We start from the raw sequence: 24,903 nt of genomic DNA on the forward strand, positions 1-24,903 counted from the left end.
ATATACAAATATAGATCATCAAAATTGTTTAATGTTGTTGAGGAATCTTTTCAACTCCAGTGGCGAGACCTGAATCAGAAGATGCTTCTTCCTTTTCATCTTGTAAAATCTTTTCTCTATTCCAACTTAATAAGTTGACATCACCAGTCTTTCTTGGATGGATAAAGTTAACAATCAATAAGGTTAAACCTAAGATAAGACAAACACCACCACCAGCTATCCAACTCACACCTAAGAAGATGTTCTTACCCCCTATAGCACTTCTTTGACTTATATAGACGTATTTGTTACCATTATAAGGTAATACTGGGAAATGTAATCCAATAGAAATTTCATAAGTACCTTGTTCAAGAGCATCATGATCATTACGAAGAGCTAATTTGTTAAAGTTTGGTAAACCAGAAGCATGCATCCAATTTTGGAATTGATACCAAGTAGAAATATCTGGAACATTGGTAGCATTGTAACCATTTGGAAATGATTTATACCAGTTTGGAGGTGGAACAATTTCAGTATAATTATAAGTAGTCTTCTTAAACCTATTTTTATCAGTAGCCCATGCAATACCTTCATCAGTCATGACATAATCATTTGAAGTACCATTTACAGCCGTAAGGGTAGGAGTGAAAGTATCATTGAATAAACTATTAGCAATTAACCCACATGGATAAATCTTCATACCATTTTCATCAGTTGATAAAGGTTGACAATTTTGACCCACAGTATTTTTAATATCATTTTCTGATGCAGCTTTACCTTCTATTTGATCTTCACTAAATGATTTAACAAAACGACGATGATTGGCATAGAAATTATTCAATCTATAAAAAAAGTAAATTGGAGCTTTTAAAGTTTGAGGAACATTAAATTGAATTTTACAAACCGCTTGTTGATCTTCAAATGGTTGACTTTCATCAGTATCCAATTTCCAAACTGCAACAAATGAATCATTAGCATTACGGAAATTATAAGTAGTATAGTTTGCTGGTATTTCAGACCAATAATCTGCTGAAGCTAAATTTTGACATTGAGAATAATCAATAGCAAAATCTTGAACCACATGAGAAGCATACCACATAGCAGCTCCTAATGGAATAAACACAACAGCTATACTTATCAATATAGGAATAACAGTTCTAGAAGTGAAAACAGGATTATAAGCTTTCAAACGTTGTTGTCTAAAGGCATTATCACCAGGTCTTCTTGTTTTAATTTTCTCATTATTACCCAAGGAAGAGTCTTCCGAAGCTGAATCCGATTCATAATCAGAATCAGCACCGTCCCTGACATTTGGTTCAGGCATTTGATTAGCAGCTGCTGTTTCTGATGCCATGATTGAAGTATTAAAAGTATGATCAAATCAAATCCAACGATTCAAACCTAAACCTTTTGCTTGATGTCGTTGTTGTCATTATCACTTCCGGATGGTTCCTTTTCTATTACTAAATTGTTAGATTGAATTGAGGGTGACCTTGTATACAGGAATTGGTTCCACGTGATCAGATCTCTCCCAAAAAAAAAAATTTTTTTTTTTAGACTTTTCAAAAGCTGTATCAATTGATGAGAGGTGAAACAAGTTGGTATCTATTTTTGAATTAGTTCTTAGAAGTCTAACGTATATCTATAATGTCTACTCAAGAAGGTGATGCCGAAAAGAATATTGAGATCTGGAAGGTCAAGAAGTTGATCAAGTCATTGGAAGCTGCAAGAGGTAATGGTACTTCTATGATTTCATTGGTTATACCTCCATCAGGTCAAATATCATTGATTCAAAAGAAATTAACTGAAGAATATGGTACTGCTTCCAATATCAAATCGCGTGTTAATAGATTGTCTGTTCTTTCAGCTATTACCTCCACTCAACAAAAGTTAAAATTATACAATTCTGTTCCAAGAAATGGATTGGTGGTCTATTGTGGTGATATCATTACCGATGAAGGAAAAGAAAAAAAATTGAATATTGATTTCGAACCTTTCAAGCCTATCAATACAACTTTATACTTATGTGATAACAAATTCCATCTTGAAGCTTTAAATGAATTATTAGAAAATGATGATAAATTCGGTTTCATTGTTATGGATGGTAATGGTGCTTTATTTGGTACTGTTTCAGGTAATACAAGAGAAGTTTTACATAAATTTACCGTTGATTTACCAAAGAAGCATGGTAGAGGTGGTCAATCTGCTGTTCGTTTCTCTCGTTTAAGAGAAGAAAAAAGACATAATTATATTAGAAAAGTTGCTGAAGTTGCAGTTCAAAATTTCATTACTGCTGATAGAGTTAATGTTAAAGGTTTAATTTTAGCTGGTTCTGCTGATTTTAAAACTGAATTATCAAAATCTGATCTTTTCGATCTTAGATTACAAGCAAAAATTATTAAAATTGTTGATATTTCTTATGGTGGTGAAAATGGTTTTAATCAAGCTATAGAATTATCAGCTGAAACTTTAGCTAATGTTAAATTCGTTCAAGAAAAGAAATTATTAAACTTATATTTCGATGAAATTTCTCAAGATACTGGTAAATTCTGTTATGGTATTGAAGATACTTTAAAAGCCTTAGATTTAGGTGCTTGTGAAACCGTCATTGTTTATGAAAATTTAAATATAATCAGATATACCTTAAAAGATATTGAAGGTGATCTTGTCATTGCTCATGCTAACCCAGATTTACCTGATAAATCATGGCAAGAAGATAAAAAGACAGGAACTGATATGGAAATTGTAAAAGAAGAATCATTTTTAGAATGGTTAGCTGAAAATTATAGAAGTTTTGGTGCTACTTTAGAATTCGTTACTGATAGATCTTCTGAAGGTGCTCAATTCGTTCAAGGTTTTGGTGGTATTGGTGCCATGTTAAGATACAAGGTTAACTTTGATCAATTAGCTGATGAATCTGATGATGATGAGTATTATGATGATGACGAAGATTTCATTTAGATAGTTTAATCTACTTTTGCATACTGCTTGTTTATAATTTTCTACTTTTTTGTTTTAGCGTTTCTTTTTTAATTTTGTATTTTATTACATATTTATTTCTATATTATACAATACCATTTGTTTAATCAGACTTTTTATTCTTGTTCTTTGATTTAAATTTATCCTTGCCTTTAGATTTTTCTTCTTTCTTAGGAATAATCTTGGCCTTTGGTTTCTTCACTTTAAAGTTTTTACCTTTCTTTCTTAAGTCATCAAGAGCATTAACTTTCTTATGACCTAATACTTCCTTGTGAGTATTCCCAACTACCATTTGATGAGCTAAATTTTCTAAACCACTAGTTAAGTAAGATCTTCTTGGGTTTGTTCTGATTTGATTAGCTAATAATTCTTTTAATTCAAATCTTAATCCTAAAACTTCATTCTTAGATAATAACTTACCTTCCTTTCTCTTTCTTTGTTTCTTTATTATATCATCTTCAAACTCATCTAAATCTCCTAAATCTTCAACTCCTAATTCAGCAGCAGCTTGTTTAATCCATGAATCTTCCTTTCTGGTGGAAGTAGCAGAAATATCAGAATCAGCAAGCTTGGAGGCAATACTGACACGAGGTTTCAATTGATCAACTAAATCAGGTTCTATAGGAAGAAGTTTGACATCATTATGCATGTTGAGTTTAGTAGAACCTGCAGTACTAGCGACTAATTTTCTTAACTTTCTTAAAGGACCCGAAGCTTCTTGTGGAGAACAAAGCATAACTGAAACACCTTCCTTTCCTGCTCTGGCAGTTCTACCTGATCTATGAATATATATATCGGCAGATCTTGGTAAATGATAATGAACAACATGGTCAATATCTGGAATATCCAAACCTCTAGCAGCAACATCAGAGGCAATTAATACTGCACTACCACCAGCCCTTCCACTGGCATTTTTGAATTTTTCTAATGCTCTTAATCTTTGTTTTTGAATCATTGATGAATGAATTGAAAAAGTTGGAATTCTTAAATTGTTTAACAATGGCACTAATCTCTTTACTGAATCAATGGCATTAGCAAATACCAATGTTGAACCAGGATACATTAATAAAAAGTAGTATAAGTATAAATCACGTTCTGTTGGACCACATTCAACAAGAGCTTCAGTGACTAAGCCAGCGACAATTTCTTTAGGATTAGCATCAACTAAAGCTGGCTTTGTATCTTTGAACTTAAGCTTGGAGTTTAACAATTCTAAAATCTCATCATTATCAATTAACCCTTGTGATTCAGCCTTCTTGGAATTTTTATTGGCAAGCTTACCAAATAAATCCTTGGAGAAAGTAGCACTGAAAACTAAAGTTTGCCATTTCCAGGCAATAGTTTCTGAACTAGTTCTATGTTTACGTAAAAGTTCCAATATCTTATCAAATTCTTCAAAATGACCGTCTTGTAACAATCTATCAGCTTCATCCAACACAATAATATCAACTTTTGCTATTGTTTTAACTAATTCTGAATCCTTTTGAAGCAATTCTAACAATCTACCTGGGGTTGCAACTAATATACCTGGACTGTGGGATAATAATCTTTCTTGTTTCTGTATAGATAAACCACCAGTTACACTAACTATACCATGAGAAGATAATGGGGATAATTTTGTGATTTGATTGAGATGAGTAACAACTTGATGAGCCAATTCTCTAGTTGGAGTAAAGATCAATCCTGTTGGATGATCTGCCTTATCTTCGTCTGATTTGGATATATATTTTTCAAGGATAGGAATTCCATAAGCCAAAGTTTTACCAGAACCAGTTGTAGCTTTACCTATAACATCTTTACCTTCTATTGCCAATGGAATAGTTTTTCTTTGAATAGGAGTTGGCTTTTCAAATCCTAATGCACTCAACCCAGCTAACGTATAAGAACTTAAACTTAAACCTTTTTCTTTATCTTCCCAACTTGGAAGGTCGACTTCAGTGGTAGGAAGGTCAGCATTAAGTGACAGGAACGCATTCTCCACATGTTTAAATCCTTCTTCATTCTTTTTAGGTTTGGAACCATTCTTGGTTTTAGATTTATCTGTTACTTCTGCTTTTTCATCCTCATCTTTAGTCTCCACTTCTTTGTCCTCGAATCCTGTGAATTCATCATCTTCATCTTCTTCTTCAACTATTTCCTCTTGTTCTTCTACTTTTTCGTCTTTTTCTACTTTTTGGTCTTGGATAATTGTTTCTTCTTGAGCTTCTTCTTGAGCCTCTTCTACTTCCTCTTCAAATTCTTCATCGTCATCACCGTCATTAAGAATAAATTCGGCCTTACCATTAACCATCTTCACATCAACACCATCTATTTCTTCAAGACCCATGAATCCATGATAATCATCTAAGTTATCTGGGATATCAACAGTTTTCCATTTTAATTGATCTACTTTAACAATTTTTGATTCACTTTGTAATTTTTGCTTCAACGTAGGAGTCTTACGTTTTTTCACGATCTTATTCGTCTTAGATCCCCCTTTGGACTTCTGTTTCTTTGAAGGAGCCATCTCTATTCTATGGTTGCAATAATTGTATTATATATTAACTGCTAAAGAAAGAGATGAACATCTCATCTACTAACAAAAAAAATTCCAGTATCCTGTACATAATTTTTCATATAGGAAAATTTAATTTGGAACCAATTAAGGTATAAGTAGGTAGCTTTACCAACCCTCGACAATGGCTCTTAAGAAGAAAAGACTGGGTCTTTTAAAACGTCCTAAGTCTATAACTGGATCACAAATAGTACCGAGAAGTATTAAACCTCAGAATGCAAGACAACTTATACGACGTTTCCATGTATTGGAAAAAAATAAATACATCATAATAGAGAAGATCAAAAAACTAAGTAACAATCAGTTATTAAAAATAGATAATTACAAAGAGACCTTAAGCAATAATACATTATTCAATAAGGTATATTTCCCCTCCTACGAAGAGTCTAAATCTAAACTTAATAAAAAGTCATCCGAATTGATAAAAATAGATGATTCCCTTACTGAAAGTGAATTGTTTAAGACCTTAGCTCATATAGATGCTGAAATTGACATCAGAGGAGGACTTAAAGCTTACCAACTAGCTTCTACTCAGGGTCAAAATGGTAAAAGAGGAGGTGATTCCTCGAAGAAGCTAGTCGAATGGTTAAACGATCCCCAATATAAAGATAAATTAGAAGATGCGAATGCTTTGGAAATAGGATGCTTGAGTCCAGATAATGACATATCAACGTGTGGTTTATTCAAGGAAATCGCACGAATAGACTTAAACTCACAACATCACTTAATTCTACAACAAGACTTCATGGAGAGACCATTGCCAAATAATGAAAAGGAAAAATTCAATCTTGTATCATGCTCGCTAGTGGTTAATTTTGTTCCTAATCCTAGTCTAAGAGGTGAAATGCTCCTCAAGATCACTAAGTTTCTTAAGAAACCAACTGGAGATAATGTCAGTTGTCTATTTCTAGTATTACCGCTTCCTTGTGTGACGAGTTCAAGATATTTTGATAAACAACAGTTGAATAAAATCATGGAATATCTAGGGTTTAAGGAGACATTTTACTACGAAGCAAAAAAGGTTGCTTACTGGTTGTATGATTGGACTGGAAGCGTAAGCAAGAAAGATCAGAAATTTAAGAAAAAGGAGATTCATTCAGGGTCAAATAAAAACAATTTTCATATTACATTGTAAAATATTAGTTATTAGTTAAAATTAATTATCTATATTACATCTTTTTCTATAAATGAGATAAACCTACGTAGCAATCGTTAAAAAATGTTTATGGAACTTTTAAACTTGTTCATCTTGGGCCTTGGCATCAGCAGCGAAACCAGTAGAAGTGGCCATTTGTTCGTAAGATGGAGGAACCCATGCAGCGGATTTCCATGGTAAGATCTTTTGAGCATATAATTCATCAACTTCTTCTAATGATAATCCTTTAGTTTCAGAAACAAAGAAGTAAACATAGAAGAAAGAGAATAATAAACAACCAGTGAAAACAAAACCGTAGTAGAAGTGGATAGCACTAGTGATGAATGGAGTGAAGAATGAGATTAAGAATCCCCATAACCAATTGGCAGCGGTGGCAATAGCCATAGCTTTAGATCTGATTCTTAATGGGTATGATTCTGAAATAATAGTATAAACACCACCGGCCCAGGTAGAAGCAAAGAAGAAAATGTATAAACAGGTAACGAAAATCATAGCATTACCTGATGATTTAAAAGTGTTATTGTTGTTATATTCACCGTCTTTGTATAAGTGGACTGAACCAAGAACTGAGTAGATAATGAAACAAACAAACATGGCAGCGGAACCAGCTAATAAAGTAGTTCTTCTACCTAATCTTTCAATAATGTAAATACCAACGAAGGTGGAAGCAAAGTTAACAACACCTAAAATAATGGAAGTTTCGAAAGAATCTTTTAATCCAACAGCTTGGAAAATAGTAGTACCATAATAGAAGAAATAGTTATCACCGGTTAATTGTTGTAATGATTGTAACATGATACCCATGACGACTCTTCTGAAGATAGCTGGTTTACCAGTGATTAATTCCATCCATGAGGCAGAACCAGCAAGAGCTTCTCTGTCAATACCAGCTTGGATTAATTGGACTTCACTGTATACAGCTGGGTCTTCGGCAGATAATTTATTGGATCTAGCAATGGATTTCTTAGCTTCTTCAATCTTTTGCTTTTCGACTAAGTATCTTGGAGATTCAGGCATAAAGACCATACCAGAGACTAAGAAAATAGCCCATAAGAAACATAAACCTAATGGAATTCTCCATTGTCTGGAATCATCTAATTGTTTAGTACCGTAAGTAACACAGTAACCAATGAAAATACCAAAGGTGATACATAATTGGAAACAACAGACTAAAGTACCTCTTAAAGTTTTTGGAGCGGTTTCGGAAATGAACATTGGAGATAAGACAGAAACGGTACCAACAGCTAAACCAGTGATAGCACGACCAACACAAATTTGGTACCATTTGTCAGTAGCAGAAATTTGAACAATTATACCAACGACATAAATGACCATAGCAAACATAATACCAATTCTTCTACCATACATATCGGCAGACTTGGATAAGAAAATACCACCGACAGCACAACCAATATTGAAGATAGAAACAAGTAAACCAACTCTGACATTGGATAAGTAGTGGGTACCATCAGCATGGGTTTGACCGAATCTTTCTAAGAAATCAGACATGTTAACGAAACCAGAAATAGTACCAGTATCGAAACCAAAGACGAAACCACCAAAAGCAACTAATAAACAGAAAATGGAGATCAATAAATGATCCTTTAAACCACCAGCTGGGTTGATTTTATGACTAACTTCTTGTGGGACTTCATCGATTTTATCTTCTTTTTCTAAGACAGAAGTGTTTTCTGGTGTTTGAACACCAGAAGAAAGTTCTTGTTGTGACATTATAATAATTTAACTTTGCAAATTAAAAGTAATGAAGGAGAAGAATCCAATCTGACAACTAATTGACTAGGGAAATAGTGGAATTTCTTTCATATTTATACTTTTGAATGTGGTTGAAAATTTTCAGCATTGAAGTTAAGCTTTCTATAAGGTTGCGGCAAGAATAAGGCAAAACGGTCAAAACTCGGAAAAACTCATATGAATAATATCCTGTATTGTAACGCTAAAAAGTTTTTTTAATCCAGTTTTGACGCATGAGCCGCATAATTGACCCACACACACCTCCAGTTTTTCCGGAAACCCCCCACTTCATCTACCAAAACTATGATGGAGCAATTGGAGAAGTCACTCCAATGGGCTCATATTTACACATCAAATAAAGCTAAAATGATCAAATGGCTAAACTTGTGAATAATTGAGTTTATCCCTGCTTGGTTTTAAGTATATGTATCTAATGTTAGGGTTCAAATGTAGTTATGGTCAAATGGATAACTGAGTTGCTTTATCGTCTCCGCTCCATAGTTGAAAAGGGTACCCCCAAAATAACACATGAAACAACATATTATAAGAATAAAAATAGAGTTGAAGGTACCAAATTTACTAACAATAAATTGGGGATAGTTCAAACAGTATACGGAGTCAAACAACCGCATAACACCTGGAGACTCCCACTTTTTTTATGCGTCTTTAATCATCCTTTAATAAATCCAATGGCGTTATTAAAAGTTTAATAAGAGTATGAAAAGTTTTTTAATATACAATTCAATACTTACAGGAGGAAAGTTACGGTTTGTTACTATGGTATTCACAATACAATAGTAGTAAAAATATCGCACCGGATAAATTACATGACACAAAATATCGTTCACGGAAAAATTTTCATCACTTAATTAATTCGCATATAAAATATCCACTTTTCGGAAAAACTTATGATGATTAGACAAATAACGCTCAATATTCATGTATTTAACACCTGTCCAACGTCTAAATATGATCTTATTCTTTATATTTAATCGTATGATGATATCTTAGTGGATATCTAAAGGAAAATAGATGAAGTTAGAATCTAAAATGTGAGAAATTACTACCAATTTAACCAGCAATTAGAAATCTCTGATTGTTTTCTGAAAATACAATAGTTGAAATCGTATCACAAAGGTTTCGTTTTAATATTTATTTTTCCTTTCTAATTACTTGATTGGATCTCACCTCTGTAGTAAACAAATATGAAATCGGGCTTAATTTATGAAGGAGTATTAATATTGGTAGGTGCATTTTGAGTCGCAAACGTCATTCGAGCCTTATTTACAAAACTCTTTAACAGTGTATTCATTTATAATATAGTTAGAACAGTTTGATGTATATGAATATCGTCTCAGAGGACAGGAATAGAACATACCACTTGTAAAGACGAATAGAACTGCTAATTTGAGCATAATTGCAGTTTCAATTATAATTACAACAATTAAAGCGAGCTCAAAGTTCTTGGCTAAAAAAAGCCTGATAAATGAGGTTTTAACACGACCTAGAGTTGAATATATAAATAGGCTGTTTCCCGCTAGTACATACTTCTCGTTATAAAACGATCCGGGTTTTAAAAATTCATCTAAATATTAAGCTTTTGAGATGACTTTTCAGATTCCAAATAATACAAGGCGACCTGAACTGTGATTACTATTTGTAGGAGTGACCAACTTGACAACTCTATTTATACAGCTAGTATTTGGCGTCATGACCAACTTATAGCTGTCTTTCACGAAAACAAAGTTAGATCATATTTGTCTAATTGTTATTAACAGCAATTGATACTCACTCTAGTGATGTATAGAGTTTAAAGTATTAACTGATTTTGAAAAAAATTTCAATTTTGAATTTTGCAACCTCACCAAGAAAAGAATAAAATGGTAACATTACCTTTTTATTGTATTTGGTAACCATTTTGAAAATCATGGAAAAATTCAAACCAGGAATAACTATTTGAAGAAGTATCGCTAGTTGAGTCACCGTAGCTACATCAGCTTATGTTATTCATTTATTCACTCCCACCCTTAATCCCATGGGGAAGTTGAAAAGTATGACGCACATTTTTGGAGTAGATTGGTTAATTAAACAAAGTTTATGTCGAGTCCAAGAAAAACCTCCACAACCAATTCACCCAACCAATCTATTTCGTGTGAGCAATATATCTAATTATAACTAAATAGTAATTATATAAAATAGTTAGACTAACTCGTAGAATGTTGTCTGCTAGCTCATCGAATATTTTAGCGCATGTAGATTTAATGATCACAGTAATTCGGAAAAACTGTTAGACAGCATTATAAAAAGACAGCAACAGAAAATACAACTTGTCGAAAAGAGCATCTAAAAAAAATTTAAAATATTTTGCTCATCTAGGAATTTCTTTTTTATTTTTTATTTGTTTTTGTTCTCGAGTGGTGACTGAAAAGGTACAAAACCGAAATCCATTTGTTTAAATGAATTAAATTTCCTAAACCATCAAAAATGCATAATAAAAAATGATTGACAACTATTTTGAGATGATTATATTTTTAATATCTAATTGAATAAATATGTTCTTTAAAATAATATTTTGTAGATAAAGAACAGTTAACAATGGTAATATTTTCAAGCGCTTAAAGGTTCTTTCTGGAAGTATGCACATCTCCATTTCAAAGAACAAACTGCTAAACTCCATGTTAATAGAAATTAAAATATTATTCTATTGCGGAGTAAATTAAGGTTGAAAGGAAGATGTATAGAGATACATTCATATGATGTGAAAAATTCAATTTGGTTCTGTTTCGTTTCGTAAATAAATAAATAAAGTTGAGCTAATTGTAAATACAAGTAGAAAAAGAAAAGCTTCAAACCAAGAACGTCTGATAATTGACTTCATAGCTCAGGTTTATGTTGCAACTAATTCAAATTAGCTGCTAATCAGATTAAACCGCCATAAGACAACCTTTCGAAATGATCCGAACCCTGTTTAAAGAAATGACTTAATACTGTAAATCTCGTATGAGCAAGACCAAATAGAAGCCCAAAATTGACTCCATCTCATGTCATGACCTTTTGAACCAGTGCTCACTACTAAATTTCCTCGGCACCCAATCTCCACGTAGTATTTTAATCATAATAAGCCGCGTAGCTGCATTCTTTTTGTTTGTGCATACAAAAACTTTATGGTGTACATATTTTACAGTATGGAGAAAATCGGGGCACAACCCATTTCGTCACTTTTGGAAATTAATAGAGAAGAGAATAAAAAATAATTTTTTAACCATCATCTTATTAAAACTTTGTAATTTTTTTTTTTAGTGGAGAGCTTAAATTAGTGGGAAAAAATTTTATCACTAGAATTAAGATTTTCTGAGAAAGTGGTGGTTATGTTTTTTTTTTGCGACACTCCACCAGGAAAATTCTAAGCAGTATCTTCAAACAAGATCGTTGTTCCATTAAATGTTATGGGATACAACATTGAACTAACTAACCAAATGGATCTAACAACAAGTCAATTTGACAACTATAAAAGGTTGAGGATATCTTCTCCAATGTAGGAAACAGAACTCTTGTAGAAATAGTAAAACATCAAGAAATACATTCTATATATATTAAACAATTCAATATGTCACAACAAGCTTTAACAACTGCAGATACCACTCCAGTTCAATCACACACTGATAAGGAATCAGAAGATATCCAACCAGTACAAGCCATCGGTCAAGCCTTGCCAGAAAAAGGGTTCAAAGATTATATCTTAATTTCATTTTTCTGTTTATTAGTCGCCTTTGGTGGTTTCGTCTTCGGTTTCGATACTGGTACTATTGGTGGTTTCTTAAATATGTCTGATTTCCAACAAAGATTCGGTGAACTTAATGAAGCTGGTAACTATACTGTCTCCGATATTAGAACTGGTTTAATTGTCTCCGTCTTCAACGTTGGTTGTTGTATTGGTGGTCTCTTCTTATCTAAAATTGCTGAAATTTATGGTAGAAGAATTGGTTTAATGTTCTCTATGGTTATCTATATTGTCGGTATTGCAGTTCAAATCTCATCTCAATATCAATGGTATCAAGTTATGGTCGGTAGAATCATCAGTGGTTTAGCTGTCGGTACCGTCTCAGTCTTATCTCCAATGTTCATTTCTGAAACTGCTCCAAAGAGTTTAAGAGGTCCATTAGTCTGTTGTTTCCAATTATGTATCACATTAGGTATCTTCTTAGGTTACTGTATCTGTTATGGTACTAAAGACTTAACTGACTCTAAACAATGGAGAATTCCATTAGGTTTATGTTTCTTATGGGCTTTATTCTTAATTGTTGGTATGGTCTTTATGCCTGAATCTCCAAGATACTTAGTCGAAAAATCAAGAATTGATGAAGCTAAGAAATCCATCGCTAGATCTAACAAAGTCGAATCTGAAGATCCATTTGTCTATAATGAAGTTCATTTAATCCAAGCTGGTATTGATAGAGAAGCTCTTGCTGGATCCGCCTCATGGATGGAATTAATCACTGGTAAACCAGCTATCTTCAGAAGAGTTATCATGGGTATTACTTTAACTTCCTTACAACAATTAACTGGTATTAACTATTTCTTCTATTATGGTACTACTATTTTCCAAGCTGTCGGTTTAGAAGATTCTTTCCAAACTTCCATTATCTTAGGTACTGTTAACTTCGTTTCTACTTTTGCTGGTATTTGGGCTATTGAAAGATTAGGTAGAAGAGTTACTTTATTAATCGGTTCAGTGTTTATGTTCATCTGTTTATTAATCTACTCATGTATTGGTTCAATTAACTTATACAGAGCTGATGGTTCCACTAATCAAACTTCAGGTAATGTTATGATTTTCATCACTTGTGTTTACATTTTCTTCTTTGCATCCACTTGGGCTGGTGGTTGTTATACTATTATCTCAGAAACTTATCCATTAAGAATTAGAGCCAAGGCTATGGCTGTTGCTACTGGTGCTAATTGGATGTTAGGTTTCTTAATCTCCATGTTAACTCCAATGATCACTAAAGCTATTAACTTCTACTTTGGTTTTGTCTTTTCAGGTTCAATGTTAGTTTCTTGTTTCTTTGTTTACTTCTTTGTTTGTGAAACTAAAGGTTTAACTTTAGAAGAAGTTGATCAATTATATGCTGCTAGAGTTGCCCCATGGAAATCCACCAATTGGGTACCACCAACTGAAGAAGAGGTTGATGCTTAATCAAACTAATTTATTAACGATTGAATGATTTTAACGATTTGCATCCAAAGTGTTGTTCAAGAAATAAAAAAAAACGAAAATGTATGCATGAAAAAATAAAAATAAAACATAATAAATATTATCAATAATACTATATAGAAGAAGCGCTATGTATGTACACTTCAAAATGGCTAGATTTATCTAATATAAAAACCTTTTATTATACATTCAATTGACCTGGAGTTGAATAAATAAACAAAATCTCATGATGGTGAGATATGTACTAATCTAAAAGATAAGAATAATTTATCCGAATGTTATTAATTATGATGCGCCAAGATTATCGTTCGGAAAATCTAGCCACTTCTATATATTAAGATTACGATGGGGTATTATGTCATTTACCCACTAAATTATCGTCAGACCCACTAAAACAAGTTAAGAGAATAATGGTACCAAGAAATGAATAGTTAGTGACGATATATTTTAACTAAATAAACCCTGTCATGTAGCATATCACAAAGAAAGGAAAGTTACGGGTTCTACTTTTTGTACTATTTCAGTTACACCTTAAGAAAATAGAAATCATAATAATTTAAGAAAGAACAACTAGATGACTTTCTGGATTCTTGCCGCATATTCTTCTTTAGGGAATGAAACAACCCACCCTCCATATGACCTCCACTCATCTTAACCCCATCTTTTGAATACGCATTGCATGAAACTTACCTCATAATAGGAAACTAACAGAGAACAATAAAAAATAAACAAATAAAAAATATTTAAAAGCAATTTTTATTTTTTAGTTCCATTTTAGTGCCTTCTTAAATTCTGTCAGATGAGGTGTCTCTATTGTTACTACTCAATTTAAACTATTTTTCTTAACTTTAAAGTGCTGACTTTTTTTTTATTTTTCCGACGAGTGAGGCAAGTGCTGCTCCACTGCAAAAATAAAGAAATTGCATGCAAAACTAGGAATTACCCTAATATCATCATGCATAATAAGGTCCATCTATATTTTAAAGTTCAGCCATTCCATGGAATCCAAAATAATATAAATATGGATTCAATTTCCCCTTCTTGTTAATCAAGTTCATTCAATTGTTTTTTATCATCATCATACAATTACAACAATTATTACTCATATTCAAATTCATATTATTTATTAATCATGTCTCAACAAGATTTATCTTCTGGTACTAATACTCCAGTTAACTCTAATGTATTAGACAAAGAAGAAGAAGTAGCTCATGCTTCTTTACCTCAAAAGGGTTTCAAAGATTATATTTTAATCTCATTTTTCTGTTTATTAGTTGCCTTTGGTGGTTTCGTCTTCGGTTTCGATACTGGTACCATCGGTGGTTTCTTAAACATGACTGATTTCCAAGAAAGATTCGGGGAAGTCAACGCTGAAGGTGAACATTATATTTCTGATATTAGAACTGGTTTAATCGTTTCCGTTTTCAACATCGGTTGTGCCTTCGGTGGTATCTTCTTATCTAAAGTCGGTGATGTCTTTGGTAGAAGAATCGGTTTAATGTTCTCCATGGTTATTTACGTCGTCGGTATCGTCATTCAAATTTCTTCTCAAACTCATTGGTACCAAGTTATGGTTGGTAGAATCATCACTGGTTTAGCTGTCGGTTGTGTTGCCGTCTTATCTCCATTATTCATTTCTGAAACTGCTCCAAAAACCTTAAGAGGTCCATTAGTCTGTTGTTTCCAATTATGTATCACTTTAGGTATCTTCTTAGGTTACTGTATCTGTTTCGGTACTAAAGATTTATCTGATTCCAGACAATGGAGAGTTCCATTAGGTTTATGTTTCTTATGGGCTTTATTCTTAGTTACTGGTATGGTCTTTATGCCTGAATCTCCAAGATATTTAGTTGAAAAATCTAAAATCGAAGAAGCTAAGAAATCCATTGCTAGATCTAATAAAGTTGATTCTGAAGATCCATTCGTCTATGCTGAAGTTGAATTAATCCAAGCTGGTATTGACAGAGAAGCTCTTGCTGGATCCGCCTCATGGAAAGAATTAATCACTGGTAAACCAGCTATCTTCAGAAGAGTCGTCATGGGTATCATGTTACAATCATTACAACAATTAACCGGTATTAACTATTTCTTCTATTATGGTACTACTATTTTCCAAGCTGTCGGTTTAGAAGATTCCTTTGAAACTTCTATCATTTTAGGTACTGTTAACTTTGCTTCCACCTTCGTTGGTATTTACATTATTGAAAGATTAGGTAGAAGAATTACTTTATTAGGTGGTTCTTTCTGGATGTTCGTCTGTTTATTGATCTACGCCTGTATTGGTTCTTTAAGATTATTTGTTAACGGTCATGAAGGTGAAACTTATGAAGCTTCCGGTAATGCTATGATCTTTATCACTTGTTTATACATCTTTTTCTTTTCTTCAACTTGGGCCGGTGGTGTTTATACTATTATTTCAGAATCATACCCATTAAGAATCAGATCTAAAGCCATGGCCGTTGCTACTGCCTTCAATTGGTTATGGGGTTTCTTAATCTCATTCTTCACTCCTCAAATCACTAACGCTATCCATTTCTACTATGGTTTCGTCTTTGCTGGTTGTTTATTATTCTCTTTCTTCTACGTCTATTTCTTTGTTTCTGAAACTAAAGGATTATCATTAGAAGAAGTAGATGAATTATACGCTGCTAAAGTTGCTCCATGGAAATCACCTAAATGGGTTCCAAAAGGTGAAAACGAAGCCGAAGCCGGTGATGTTTAAGTTATATATTAAAATTCTAACGTTTAACGATATTTTTCTTCTTTGCATTTTCTATTAATTATGTTTACTTTTAATTTTATATAACTGGTTCTTAAAATAAAATTTTATCTTTATAATAATTTCATTTATGATATACAAGTTCTAAATTTAACTTTGTAAAAATGTAGATTCTTTTTAGCAATAATGGGACTAAGGGGTTTGGTGGTTTTTTTTTTCGCAGTGTTATGAGAATTTTAGGCCTATCGTAAATTTTACTTTTTTAAGCTTTTAAATATTTTAGATGACAGTATCATAACCTTTTAGTGGAAATAGATCGTAAGACATGATCGCTATTACTATCAACGTATTTCTACACATTCGTTGTTTCTCGGTATAACAAGTATCTATCAGATAGTTAGCTTATGAGTGCCGTCATACTTTTACTATTAATCTCAATACAATTAACTATACCAGAACAAAGCATAATGCACATAATAATTGTAACTTTGTGGGGATATGTTATTATCTTGGGGCAGATAGGATGATCTACCATGTCTAGGTAATGACATCAATTAATTAAATTAGATTAAATATTAGGACTGGGGAAATATTATTAGATCGAGGCTGTAATAAACCATTATTGCCAAGGTCAAATTGTTAGTATCGACTGATAAAACCACTGATGGCATACTTGATATCTGGAATATAAATCAATTTCTCCGGATTATCACTTCTATCAATGGAGAAACTAAAAAATAAATGCAGTAAAGGTAAAGATGATGTAATGAAACTAAGGTTTATTAAATGAACATCATAAGCACTCCATAGCTGAGCCCTGTAGTCTATGGGTATGTCATAAATTATGCATGGTTGTTCTAATGCTTAATTAAGATGAGGATCTACGTCAGGCCAATGTCGGAAGGTGTCCGCGCATTGTTTTAATTTACCGTAGAGACACAAAGGGAAAAAGAAATTAATTTCAGACGTGACCTTCTCAGATGATGGAAACCAAGAAAAAATATTCTTTGCATTATGAGAGTTTTTCCGAGGGTCAACTTTAATTCATTACTGCTCCACTAATTTTTTTAATATTGCAGATTATCATGATACTTGTTTGTTTGCAGCTAATTTCATTACATCAGAAGTGCTGTTAATTATCTGGATTCATGAAATATAAATATCCATGAATACCCACTATGTTGGGTTAGGTTTTTAGTTTATTCTTATCATCATTCACATTTACAAATAACAATTACTACTACTACTACAATTTCAATTGCATACAAATTTATTTAAATCTCAATACTTTCATTATGTCTCAACAAGATTTAACATCTGGTTCAACCACTCCAGTTAACTCTAACGTTATGTTAGAAAAGGAGGAAGAACCTATCTTACCTCAAAAGGGTTTCAAAGATTATATTTTAATCTCATTTTTCTGTTTATTAGTTGCCTTTGGTGGTTTCGTCTTCGGTTTCGATACTGGTACCATTGGTGGTTTCTTAAACATGACTGATTTCCAAGAAAGATTCGGGGAAGTCAACGCTGAAGGTGAACATTATATTTCTGATATTAGAACTGGTTTAATCGTTTCCGTTTTCAACATCGGTTGTGCCTTCGGTGGTATCTTCTTATCTAAAGTCGGTGATGTCTTTGGTAGAAGAATCGGTTTAATGTTCTCCATGGTTATTTACGTCGTCGGTATCGTCGTTCAAATTTCTTCTCAAACTCATTGGTACCAAGTTATGGTTGGTAGAATCATCAGTGGTTTAGCTGTCGGTTGTGTTGCCGTCTTATCTCCATTATTCATTTCTGAAACTGCTCCAAAAACCTTAAGAGGTCCATTAGTCTGTTGTTTCCAATTATGTATCACCTTAGGTATCTTCTTAGGTTACTGTATCTGTTTCGGTACTAAAGATTTATCTGATTCCAGACAATGGAGAGTTCCATTAGGTTTATGTTTCTTATGGGCTTTATTCTTAGTTACTGGTATGGTCTTTATGCCTGAATCTCCAAGATATTTAGTTGAAAAGGAAAGAATTGAAGATGCTAAAGTTTCCATTGCTAGATCTAATAAAGTTGATTCTGAAGATCCATTCGTCTATGCTGAAGTTGAATTAATCCAAGCTGGTATTGACAGAGAAGCTCTTGCTGGATCCGCCTCATGGAAAGAATTAATCACTGGTAAACCAGCTATCTTCAGAAGAGTCGTCATGGGTATCATGTTACAATCATTACAACAATTAACCGGTATTAACTATTTCTTCTATTATGGTACTACTATTTTCCAAGCTGTCGGTTTAGAAGATTCCTTTGAAACTTCTATCATTTTAGGTACTGTTAACTTTGCTTCCACCTTCGTTGGTATTTACATTATTGAAAGATTAGGTAGAAGAATTACTTTATTAGGTGGTTCTTTCTGGATGTTCGTCTGTTTATTGATCTACGCCTGTATTGGTTCTTTAAGATTATTTGTTAACGGTCATGAAGGTGAAACTTATGAAGCTTCCGGTAACGCTATGATCTTTATCACTTGTTTATACATCTTTTTCTTTTCTTCAACTTGGGCCGGTGGTGTTTACACTATTATTTCAGAATCATACCCATTAAGAATCAGATCTAAAGCCATGGCCGTTGCTACTGCCTTCAATTGGTTATGGGGTTTCTTAATCTCATTCTTCACTCCTCAAATCACTAACGCTATCCACTTCTACTATGGTTTCGTCTTTGCTGGTTGTTTATTATTCTCTTTCTTCTACGTCTATTTCTTTGTTTCTGAAACTAAAGGATTATCATTAGAAGAAGTAGATGAATTATACGCTGATAAAGTTGCTCCATGGAAATCATCTAGCTGGACTCCAAAAGGTGACAAACAAGCTGGTGATGTCTAATTGAATTGGACTCTTGCTTTTAACGAATATTAATGATTTCATGATTTCTCTTGCATTTCTAAATATAAATATTATATAACACGAATTATAATTATGAATACAAATATAAAATGAACTTTCAAAACCCTTTATCTTGTAGTTATTAGTTTATCTCATATTGTAGTTATCTGACTTAGTATTAGAGAGTATCGATCATTATCTCATACTATGCATAATAGTTTGAAGTAATAAGTTATGTTAAATGATCTAGTTAAATGATCTTTTAATATATGTTCTTATTTACATATTTCAGACGTCTATTCCTTTAACTCTAGTTTATAAAAATCCAAGTAATATCTACTCAATCATTAACAGGTTTACTACGTAGTTTTGGCTAGCACAATAACACTTTGCTATTAAGGTAGTCAGTGGGTTATAAATTATTCAACAAGAAAATTGTTATATAAATGTATGTAGAGTATATGAATTATTAAGTTTCAAGCTAAAGTGTCTGGTCTGGAACCTTTTGGGGACTCTATTTTTGCATATATGAAATTGATTTAAAAATATATATAATTATAGATGACTCAAAGGATTATGGTTCGATAAAGAACAAAATCTTGTCTAAAAATAATTTTGATAACAATACTAATCTTCCAATATTATCGATTAGAATCAATGATTATTGATAAGAAAGTCTTGATTAAGAGGTAATATCAGACCGTAGTATAGTAAGAAATCATAGTTACTATACTAAATAAAGTTGCACGTGATAAAATGCCTTGGCAAAAAGGCTTCACATATAAAGTCATATCATAAGCCTTGAATAATCCATATAGTTAATGACGGTTCTATACATATTAAAAAATAGATGCTCTGATTTCATGCATGATTACAGAATAGTCATACCCCATAATGCAAATAATATCTATAGATGATTAAAAAGTTTGATCGACATTCCTGGCAGGGCTTCTCTCATCGTAAAAATTCGGAACAAACCAAAAAATAAAAAAAATAAAAAAAAGAAATTTTAGACATGACCTTGACAGTAGTTTAAGCACTAAAAAAGCTTAAAAACAGAATTGGTTTTTCCGAAGCCCATCGGAATTTGAAATTGCTGCTCCACTAATTTTTTTACAATATTCCGTACAATGACACTTGCTTATTTGCAACTAATTTTATTACATCAGATATCTTCTTGGGTTTCTGATTCATGAAGTATAAATAACTATCAACTCCCACTATGTTGGGTTAGATTTTTTGTTTATTCTCATCATCATTCACATTTACAAATAACAATTACTACTAATACAATTTCAATTGCATACAATTACAAACTTACTTAAATCTCAAATATTTCATTATGTCTCAACAAGATTTAACATCTGGTTCAACCACCCCAGTTAACTCTAACGTCATGTTAGAAAAGGAGGAAGAACCTATCTTACCTCAAAAGGGTTTCAAAGATTATATTTTAATTTCATTTTTCTGTTTATTGGTCGCCTTTGGTGGTTTCGTCTTCGGTTTCGATACTGGTACCATTGGTGGTTTCTTAAACATGACTGATTTCCAAGAAAGATTCGGGGAAGTCAACGCTGAAGGTGAACATTATATTTCTGATATTAGAACTGGTTTAATCGTTTCCGTTTTCAACATCGGTTGTGCCTTCGGTGGTATCTTCTTATCTAAAGTCGGTGATGTCTTTGGTAGAAGAATCGGTTTAATGTTCTCCATGGTTATTTACGTCATCGGTATCGTCATTCAAATCTCATCTCAACAACATTGGTATCAAGTTATGGTTGGTAGAATCATCACTGGTTTAGCTGTCGGTTGTGTTGCCGTCTTATCTCCATTATTCATTTCTGAAACTGCTCCAAAGACTTTAAGAGGTCCATTAGTCTGTTGTTTCCAATTATGTATCACTTTAGGTATCTTCTTAGGTTACTGTATCTGTTTCGGTACTAAAGATTTATCTGATTCCAGACAATGGAGAATTCCATTAGGTTTATGTTTCTTATGGGCTTTATTCTTAGTTACTGGTATGGTCTTTATGCCTGAATCTCCAAGATATTTAGTTGAAAAGGAAAGAATTGAAGATGCTAAAGTTTCCATTGCTAGATCTAATAAAGTTGATTCTGAAGATCCATTCGTTTACGCTGAAGTTGAATTAATCCAAGCTGGTATTGACAGAGAAGCTCTTGCTGGATCCGCCTCATGGAAAGAATTAATCACTGGTAAACCAGCTATCTTCAGAAGAGTCGTCATGGGTATCATGTTACAATCATTACAACAATTAACCGGTATTAACTATTTCTTCTATTATGGTACTACCATTTTCCAAGCTGTCGGTTTAGAAGATTCTTTCGAAACTTCCATTATCTTAGGTACTGTTAATCTTGCTTCTACTTTTGCTGGTATCTGGGCTATTGAAAGATTAGGTAGAAGAATCACTTTATTAGCTGGTTCTTTCTGGATGTTCGTCTGTTTATTAATCTACGCCTGTATTGGTTCTTTAAGATTATTTGTTAACGGTACTGAAGGTGAAACTTTCTCTGGATCTGGTAACGCTATGATCTTTATCACTTGTTTATACATCTTTTTCTTTTCTTCAACTTGGGCCGGTGGTGTTTACACTATTATTTCAGAATCATACCCATTAAGAATCAGATCTAAAGCCATGGCCGTTGCTACTGCCTTCAATTGGTTATGGGGTTTCTTAATCTCATTCTTCACTCCTCAAATCACTAACGCTATCCACTTCTACTATGGTTTCGTCTTTGCTGGTTGTTTATTATTCTCTTTCTTCTACGTCTATTTCTTCGTTTCTGAAACTAAAGGATTATCATTAGAAGAAGTAGATGAATTATACGCTGATAAAGTTGCTCCATGGAAATCATCTAGCTGGACTCCAAAAGGAGAAAAACTTGCTGGTGAAGTCTAATTACAATACGAATATTAACGATTTTTAACGATCTCATGATCTCTCTTGCATTATATATTTTATAGAATACTTACGAATACGAATACGAATACGAATACAAAACTTGCATTTTTTAAATTATAAATACAATTGTAATTATTATTATATTAGAGATATATCTCTAAATTCTCTATAAAATTATAAATAATTAAGACCAAACCTGTAACTGTTCAAAATAATCAATTCTTTTATTACTATTGATATCAATATTTTGAACAATAGATGCTCTAACATCATCCACCATTACAGGATGGCCACACGCCACAAAGCAAATCGATCCAGTCGATGCTTTGATATTTCCACTAACAATTTGTTCGATATTTGGTCTACCTTCTTTAAACTTAATAAAGCTTAAATCTAGCTTCAAAATATCTTTATTGATCTGCTTTCTTACAGATCCCATCTTAATAGCTGAGTTTGACTCTATTGAGTTGTAGCTTATAAAGGAATCATTCTTCAAAAGCATGTCAGTGCTTGTACTTGTATTTGCTTCAGCTTCAAACAATGGTAGATCCGGTTTCGTAATGTAAATGCATAATTCCACTTTGCAATCCTTCAAAGCCATTAACTCGTCATAGAAAGATATTATGGATTGATAATCCCTTATAATCCAAATTAACTTCATATATTGATTCAAATCATGGGATTCATTTAATATGCTAACGGCTTCAGAATATATTCCTGGGATTCCGCTACCACCTGCAATAAATACTGAATTATCATAATATCTCACTGGAAGAGATTCTCCATATGAACCTTCAACAGCCACTCTTATCTTTGTACTGTTTCCTGAATTTTGGGATAATTCATTAAAAAGATCATAGGTTACTCCTCTTTTAACTTTGATAAATAATACTATGGTATTTTCTTGATTGCTGGATTTTATATATGTAAAAGGATGTGATTGCCAAAAACTACTTGGTCTTAAGAAATGGATAAATACATGTCCACCTGGAACGGCTTCCCAATCTGAAGGTGTTGGAACCTCGACACGCAAAGTTTGATCGGGTAAAAGTTTAACAGTTGCTTCATGGAATCCAAATGATATCAATCTCCCTATTCTAATAATTCTATCAAAAGCCCAAATTGCAGCAGTGTAATAATAAAACCACGAACAATATAAGTTTAAGACATGCATCCAGGCACCAATTATAAAAATTGCTGCTAGAATGATATGTAATAGTAAAAATGTTTCATAATATTTTCTTCTTAAGACAAGTAAACCCTGTATCATGATTGCTAAACCTGAAAATGTACCTAATTTTCCCCATGTTATATAACTTTCACTCATTTCAGGAGAAGATATCCCTCCGAGATAATAAGTATAAAACAAACTGTGAAGAACAACCAAAACAAATATGACTCTTGATACCCATCTATGTAAGGTTATGAAAGTTGCATAATCCCACTTTGTAAACCATTGTAAGAAGTTATTTCTACCGCCAAATAGGATTAAGAGTGGCATTGACAGACTTGTTAAGATACTTGCTCTAACGGCAATAGATCTAGTTATAGACAAATCTCTTGAATGGAAAAGGATATCATCATCAGAATATGAAATATCATGAACGGTTAAAAAGAAACAAAATGCAAAATAACCGGTTAATAAAATAGTTTCTATTCTCGAAGGTATTAACATATCGAAAATTCCATAAATCGGTTTAGCATCAGTTTTCCTCCTTCCTTTGGTGGCTGGTAAAGTTATATTCTTTCTTATCCAGTTTAAAAGTCTTGTATTTGCATATTTTCTAATCAATCTAGGTAATAACATCTTAGACCAATTACATGCGGCAATAATAATGAATGCAACCACCCAGTATAAAACTGCATATCCACCATAATCTATTGACTTATCATAATTCCCAAGGTATCTATCAAATGAATCCTTAAAGCTTATAATTTGTGATTCATTCATTTTAACTGGGAAATGAACCACTTTTGCAGGGGAATAATCTTCTATTTCATCAATTGATTTTGAATTGAGTAAATAATCATGATGAGCTTGTCTGAATTCATCATGAGTTATGGTGATATTATAATTTTCTTTACACAGATTCAAGAATAAGTGAATTTCCTTTGGATGTCCCACTACGAAACAATGAGAAATTGTGGCTAAAGCGGCAGGATTAGCACAATAACAATATTCATAATTATCTTCTTCACAGAACTTAGTGGTTGTTACTATTTGATAATTGCAACTTAAAAATGCTATTTTCTCACTACCATATTTATGAATGGGAGCTCCATCAACTGCAATTTGAGGTGTTAGTGTTATGAGTGATGATACAATTAATGCGATAATGAGGAATGATTTGATGTTACGATGCCACCTATTCTTCGATTTTAAAGGTATTAAAAACGGTATGAGTAACAAGGCTAGCACCAAGGATGTATACATAGCAAAATAATACATCTTGATCACTTGTAGTACTATCACCTACCTTGGTATATAACTTTTATAAAATGAAATTTGATTTTAGCTAATTTAAAAAAAAACTTATCGATTTGATCAGTTCGATCGGAAATGAGTATTCTTTGGGACGAAAAAAAATTTCTTCTCTGTGGCTTGCTTTGATGAAATAGATAAAATTGAGTTGCTATACGACAAGAACACTATTAAATATATTAGAATAGAAGGGATTTCTACTATTTATATAAGTATTTGGAGCATGGTTATAAGAATACTTTATTATTAAAAGGCTTAAAAATATCACCGA

General features: G+C 32.6%; 10 protein-coding genes across 10 annotated transcripts; 6 read left to right on the plus strand and 4 right to left on the minus strand. All coding sequences in view use genetic code 12, as the record gives it.

The window, feature by feature from the left end:
- Window positions 1-28: 28 nt before the first annotated feature.
- LEM3 (Lem3p) lies at window positions 29-1,303 on the minus strand (the record flags this gene model as incomplete). Its single annotated transcript, XM_064904744.1, has 1 exon — window positions 29-1,303. The coding sequence occupies one exon, from the start codon at window positions 1,301-1,303 to the stop codon at window positions 29-31; it is 1,275 nt and encodes a 424-aa protein (XP_064764367.1).
- Window positions 1,304-1,483: 180 nt separating this feature from the next.
- ERF1 (translation termination factor eRF1) lies at window positions 1,484-3,050 on the plus strand. Its single transcript, XM_064906682.1, has one exon. It carries the CDS (start codon window positions 1,627-1,629, stop codon window positions 2,938-2,940), a length of 1,314 nt encoding a protein of 437 aa, XP_064764368.1. The 5' UTR covers window positions 1,484-1,626; the 3' UTR covers window positions 2,941-3,050.
- On the minus strand, window positions 3,051-5,464 carry MAK5 (putative ATP-dependent RNA helicase; the record flags this gene model as incomplete). Its single annotated transcript, XM_064905444.1, has 2 exons — window positions 3,051-5,154; window positions 5,212-5,464. The coding sequence occupies 2 exons, from the start codon at window positions 5,462-5,464 to the stop codon at window positions 3,062-3,064; spliced, it is 2,346 nt and encodes a 781-aa protein (XP_064764369.1). The 3' UTR covers window positions 3,051-3,061.
- A 1-nt stretch (window position 5,465) lies between these two features.
- Window positions 5,466-6,696, plus strand: DFJ63DRAFT_8592 (25S rRNA (adenine2142-N1)-methyltransferase). Its single transcript, XM_064909148.1, has one exon. It carries the CDS (start codon window positions 5,637-5,639, stop codon window positions 6,645-6,647), a length of 1,011 nt encoding a protein of 336 aa, XP_064764370.1. The 5' UTR covers window positions 5,466-5,636; the 3' UTR covers window positions 6,648-6,696.
- DFJ63DRAFT_6447 (sugar porter family MFS transporter) lies at window positions 6,672-8,507 on the minus strand. The gene has a single exon (XM_064909038.1). The coding sequence runs from the start codon at window positions 8,397-8,399 to the stop codon at window positions 6,747-6,749; it is 1,653 nt and encodes a 550-aa protein (XP_064764371.1). The 5' UTR covers window positions 8,400-8,507; the 3' UTR covers window positions 6,672-6,746.
- Window positions 8,508-12,027: 3,520 nt separating this feature from the next.
- DFJ63DRAFT_310201 (sugar porter family MFS transporter) lies at window positions 12,028-13,617 on the plus strand (the record flags this gene model as incomplete). Its single annotated transcript, XM_064905554.1, has 1 exon — window positions 12,028-13,617. One exon carries the CDS (start codon window positions 12,028-12,030, stop codon window positions 13,615-13,617), a length of 1,590 nt encoding a protein of 529 aa, XP_064764372.1.
- A 1,150-nt stretch (window positions 13,618-14,767) lies between these two features.
- On the plus strand, window positions 14,768-16,357 carry DFJ63DRAFT_283018 (sugar porter family MFS transporter; the record flags this gene model as incomplete). The annotated part of the gene is made up of 1 exon (XM_064904688.1): window positions 14,768-16,357. The coding sequence occupies one exon, from the start codon at window positions 14,768-14,770 to the stop codon at window positions 16,355-16,357; it is 1,590 nt and encodes a 529-aa protein (XP_064764373.1).
- A 1,292-nt stretch (window positions 16,358-17,649) lies between these two features.
- Window positions 17,650-19,227, plus strand: DFJ63DRAFT_332531 (sugar porter family MFS transporter; the record flags this gene model as incomplete). Its single annotated transcript, XM_064907695.1, has 1 exon — window positions 17,650-19,227. The coding sequence occupies one exon, from the start codon at window positions 17,650-17,652 to the stop codon at window positions 19,225-19,227; it is 1,578 nt and encodes a 525-aa protein (XP_064764374.1).
- A 979-nt stretch (window positions 19,228-20,206) lies between these two features.
- Window positions 20,207-22,147, plus strand: DFJ63DRAFT_326743 (sugar porter family MFS transporter; the record flags this gene model as incomplete). The annotated part of the gene is made up of 1 exon (XM_064907618.1): window positions 20,207-22,147. The coding sequence occupies exon 1, from the start codon at window positions 20,570-20,572 to the stop codon at window positions 22,145-22,147; it is 1,578 nt and encodes a 525-aa protein (XP_064764375.1). The 5' UTR covers window positions 20,207-20,569.
- Window positions 22,148-22,334: 187 nt separating this feature from the next.
- FRE9 (Fre9p) lies at window positions 22,335-24,599 on the minus strand (the record flags this gene model as incomplete). Its single annotated transcript, XM_064907338.1, has 1 exon — window positions 22,335-24,599. The coding sequence occupies one exon, from the start codon at window positions 24,597-24,599 to the stop codon at window positions 22,335-22,337; it is 2,265 nt and encodes a 754-aa protein (XP_064764376.1).
- Window positions 24,600-24,903: the final 304 nt, after the last annotated feature.

This window comes from Scheffersomyces coipomensis, assembly GCF_036884675.1.
Source record: "Scheffersomyces coipomensis strain NRRL Y-17651 chromosome Unknown DFJ63scaffold_1, whole genome shotgun sequence".
Lineage (NCBI taxonomy): Eukaryota > Fungi > Ascomycota > Pichiomycetes > Serinales > Debaryomycetaceae > Scheffersomyces > Scheffersomyces coipomensis.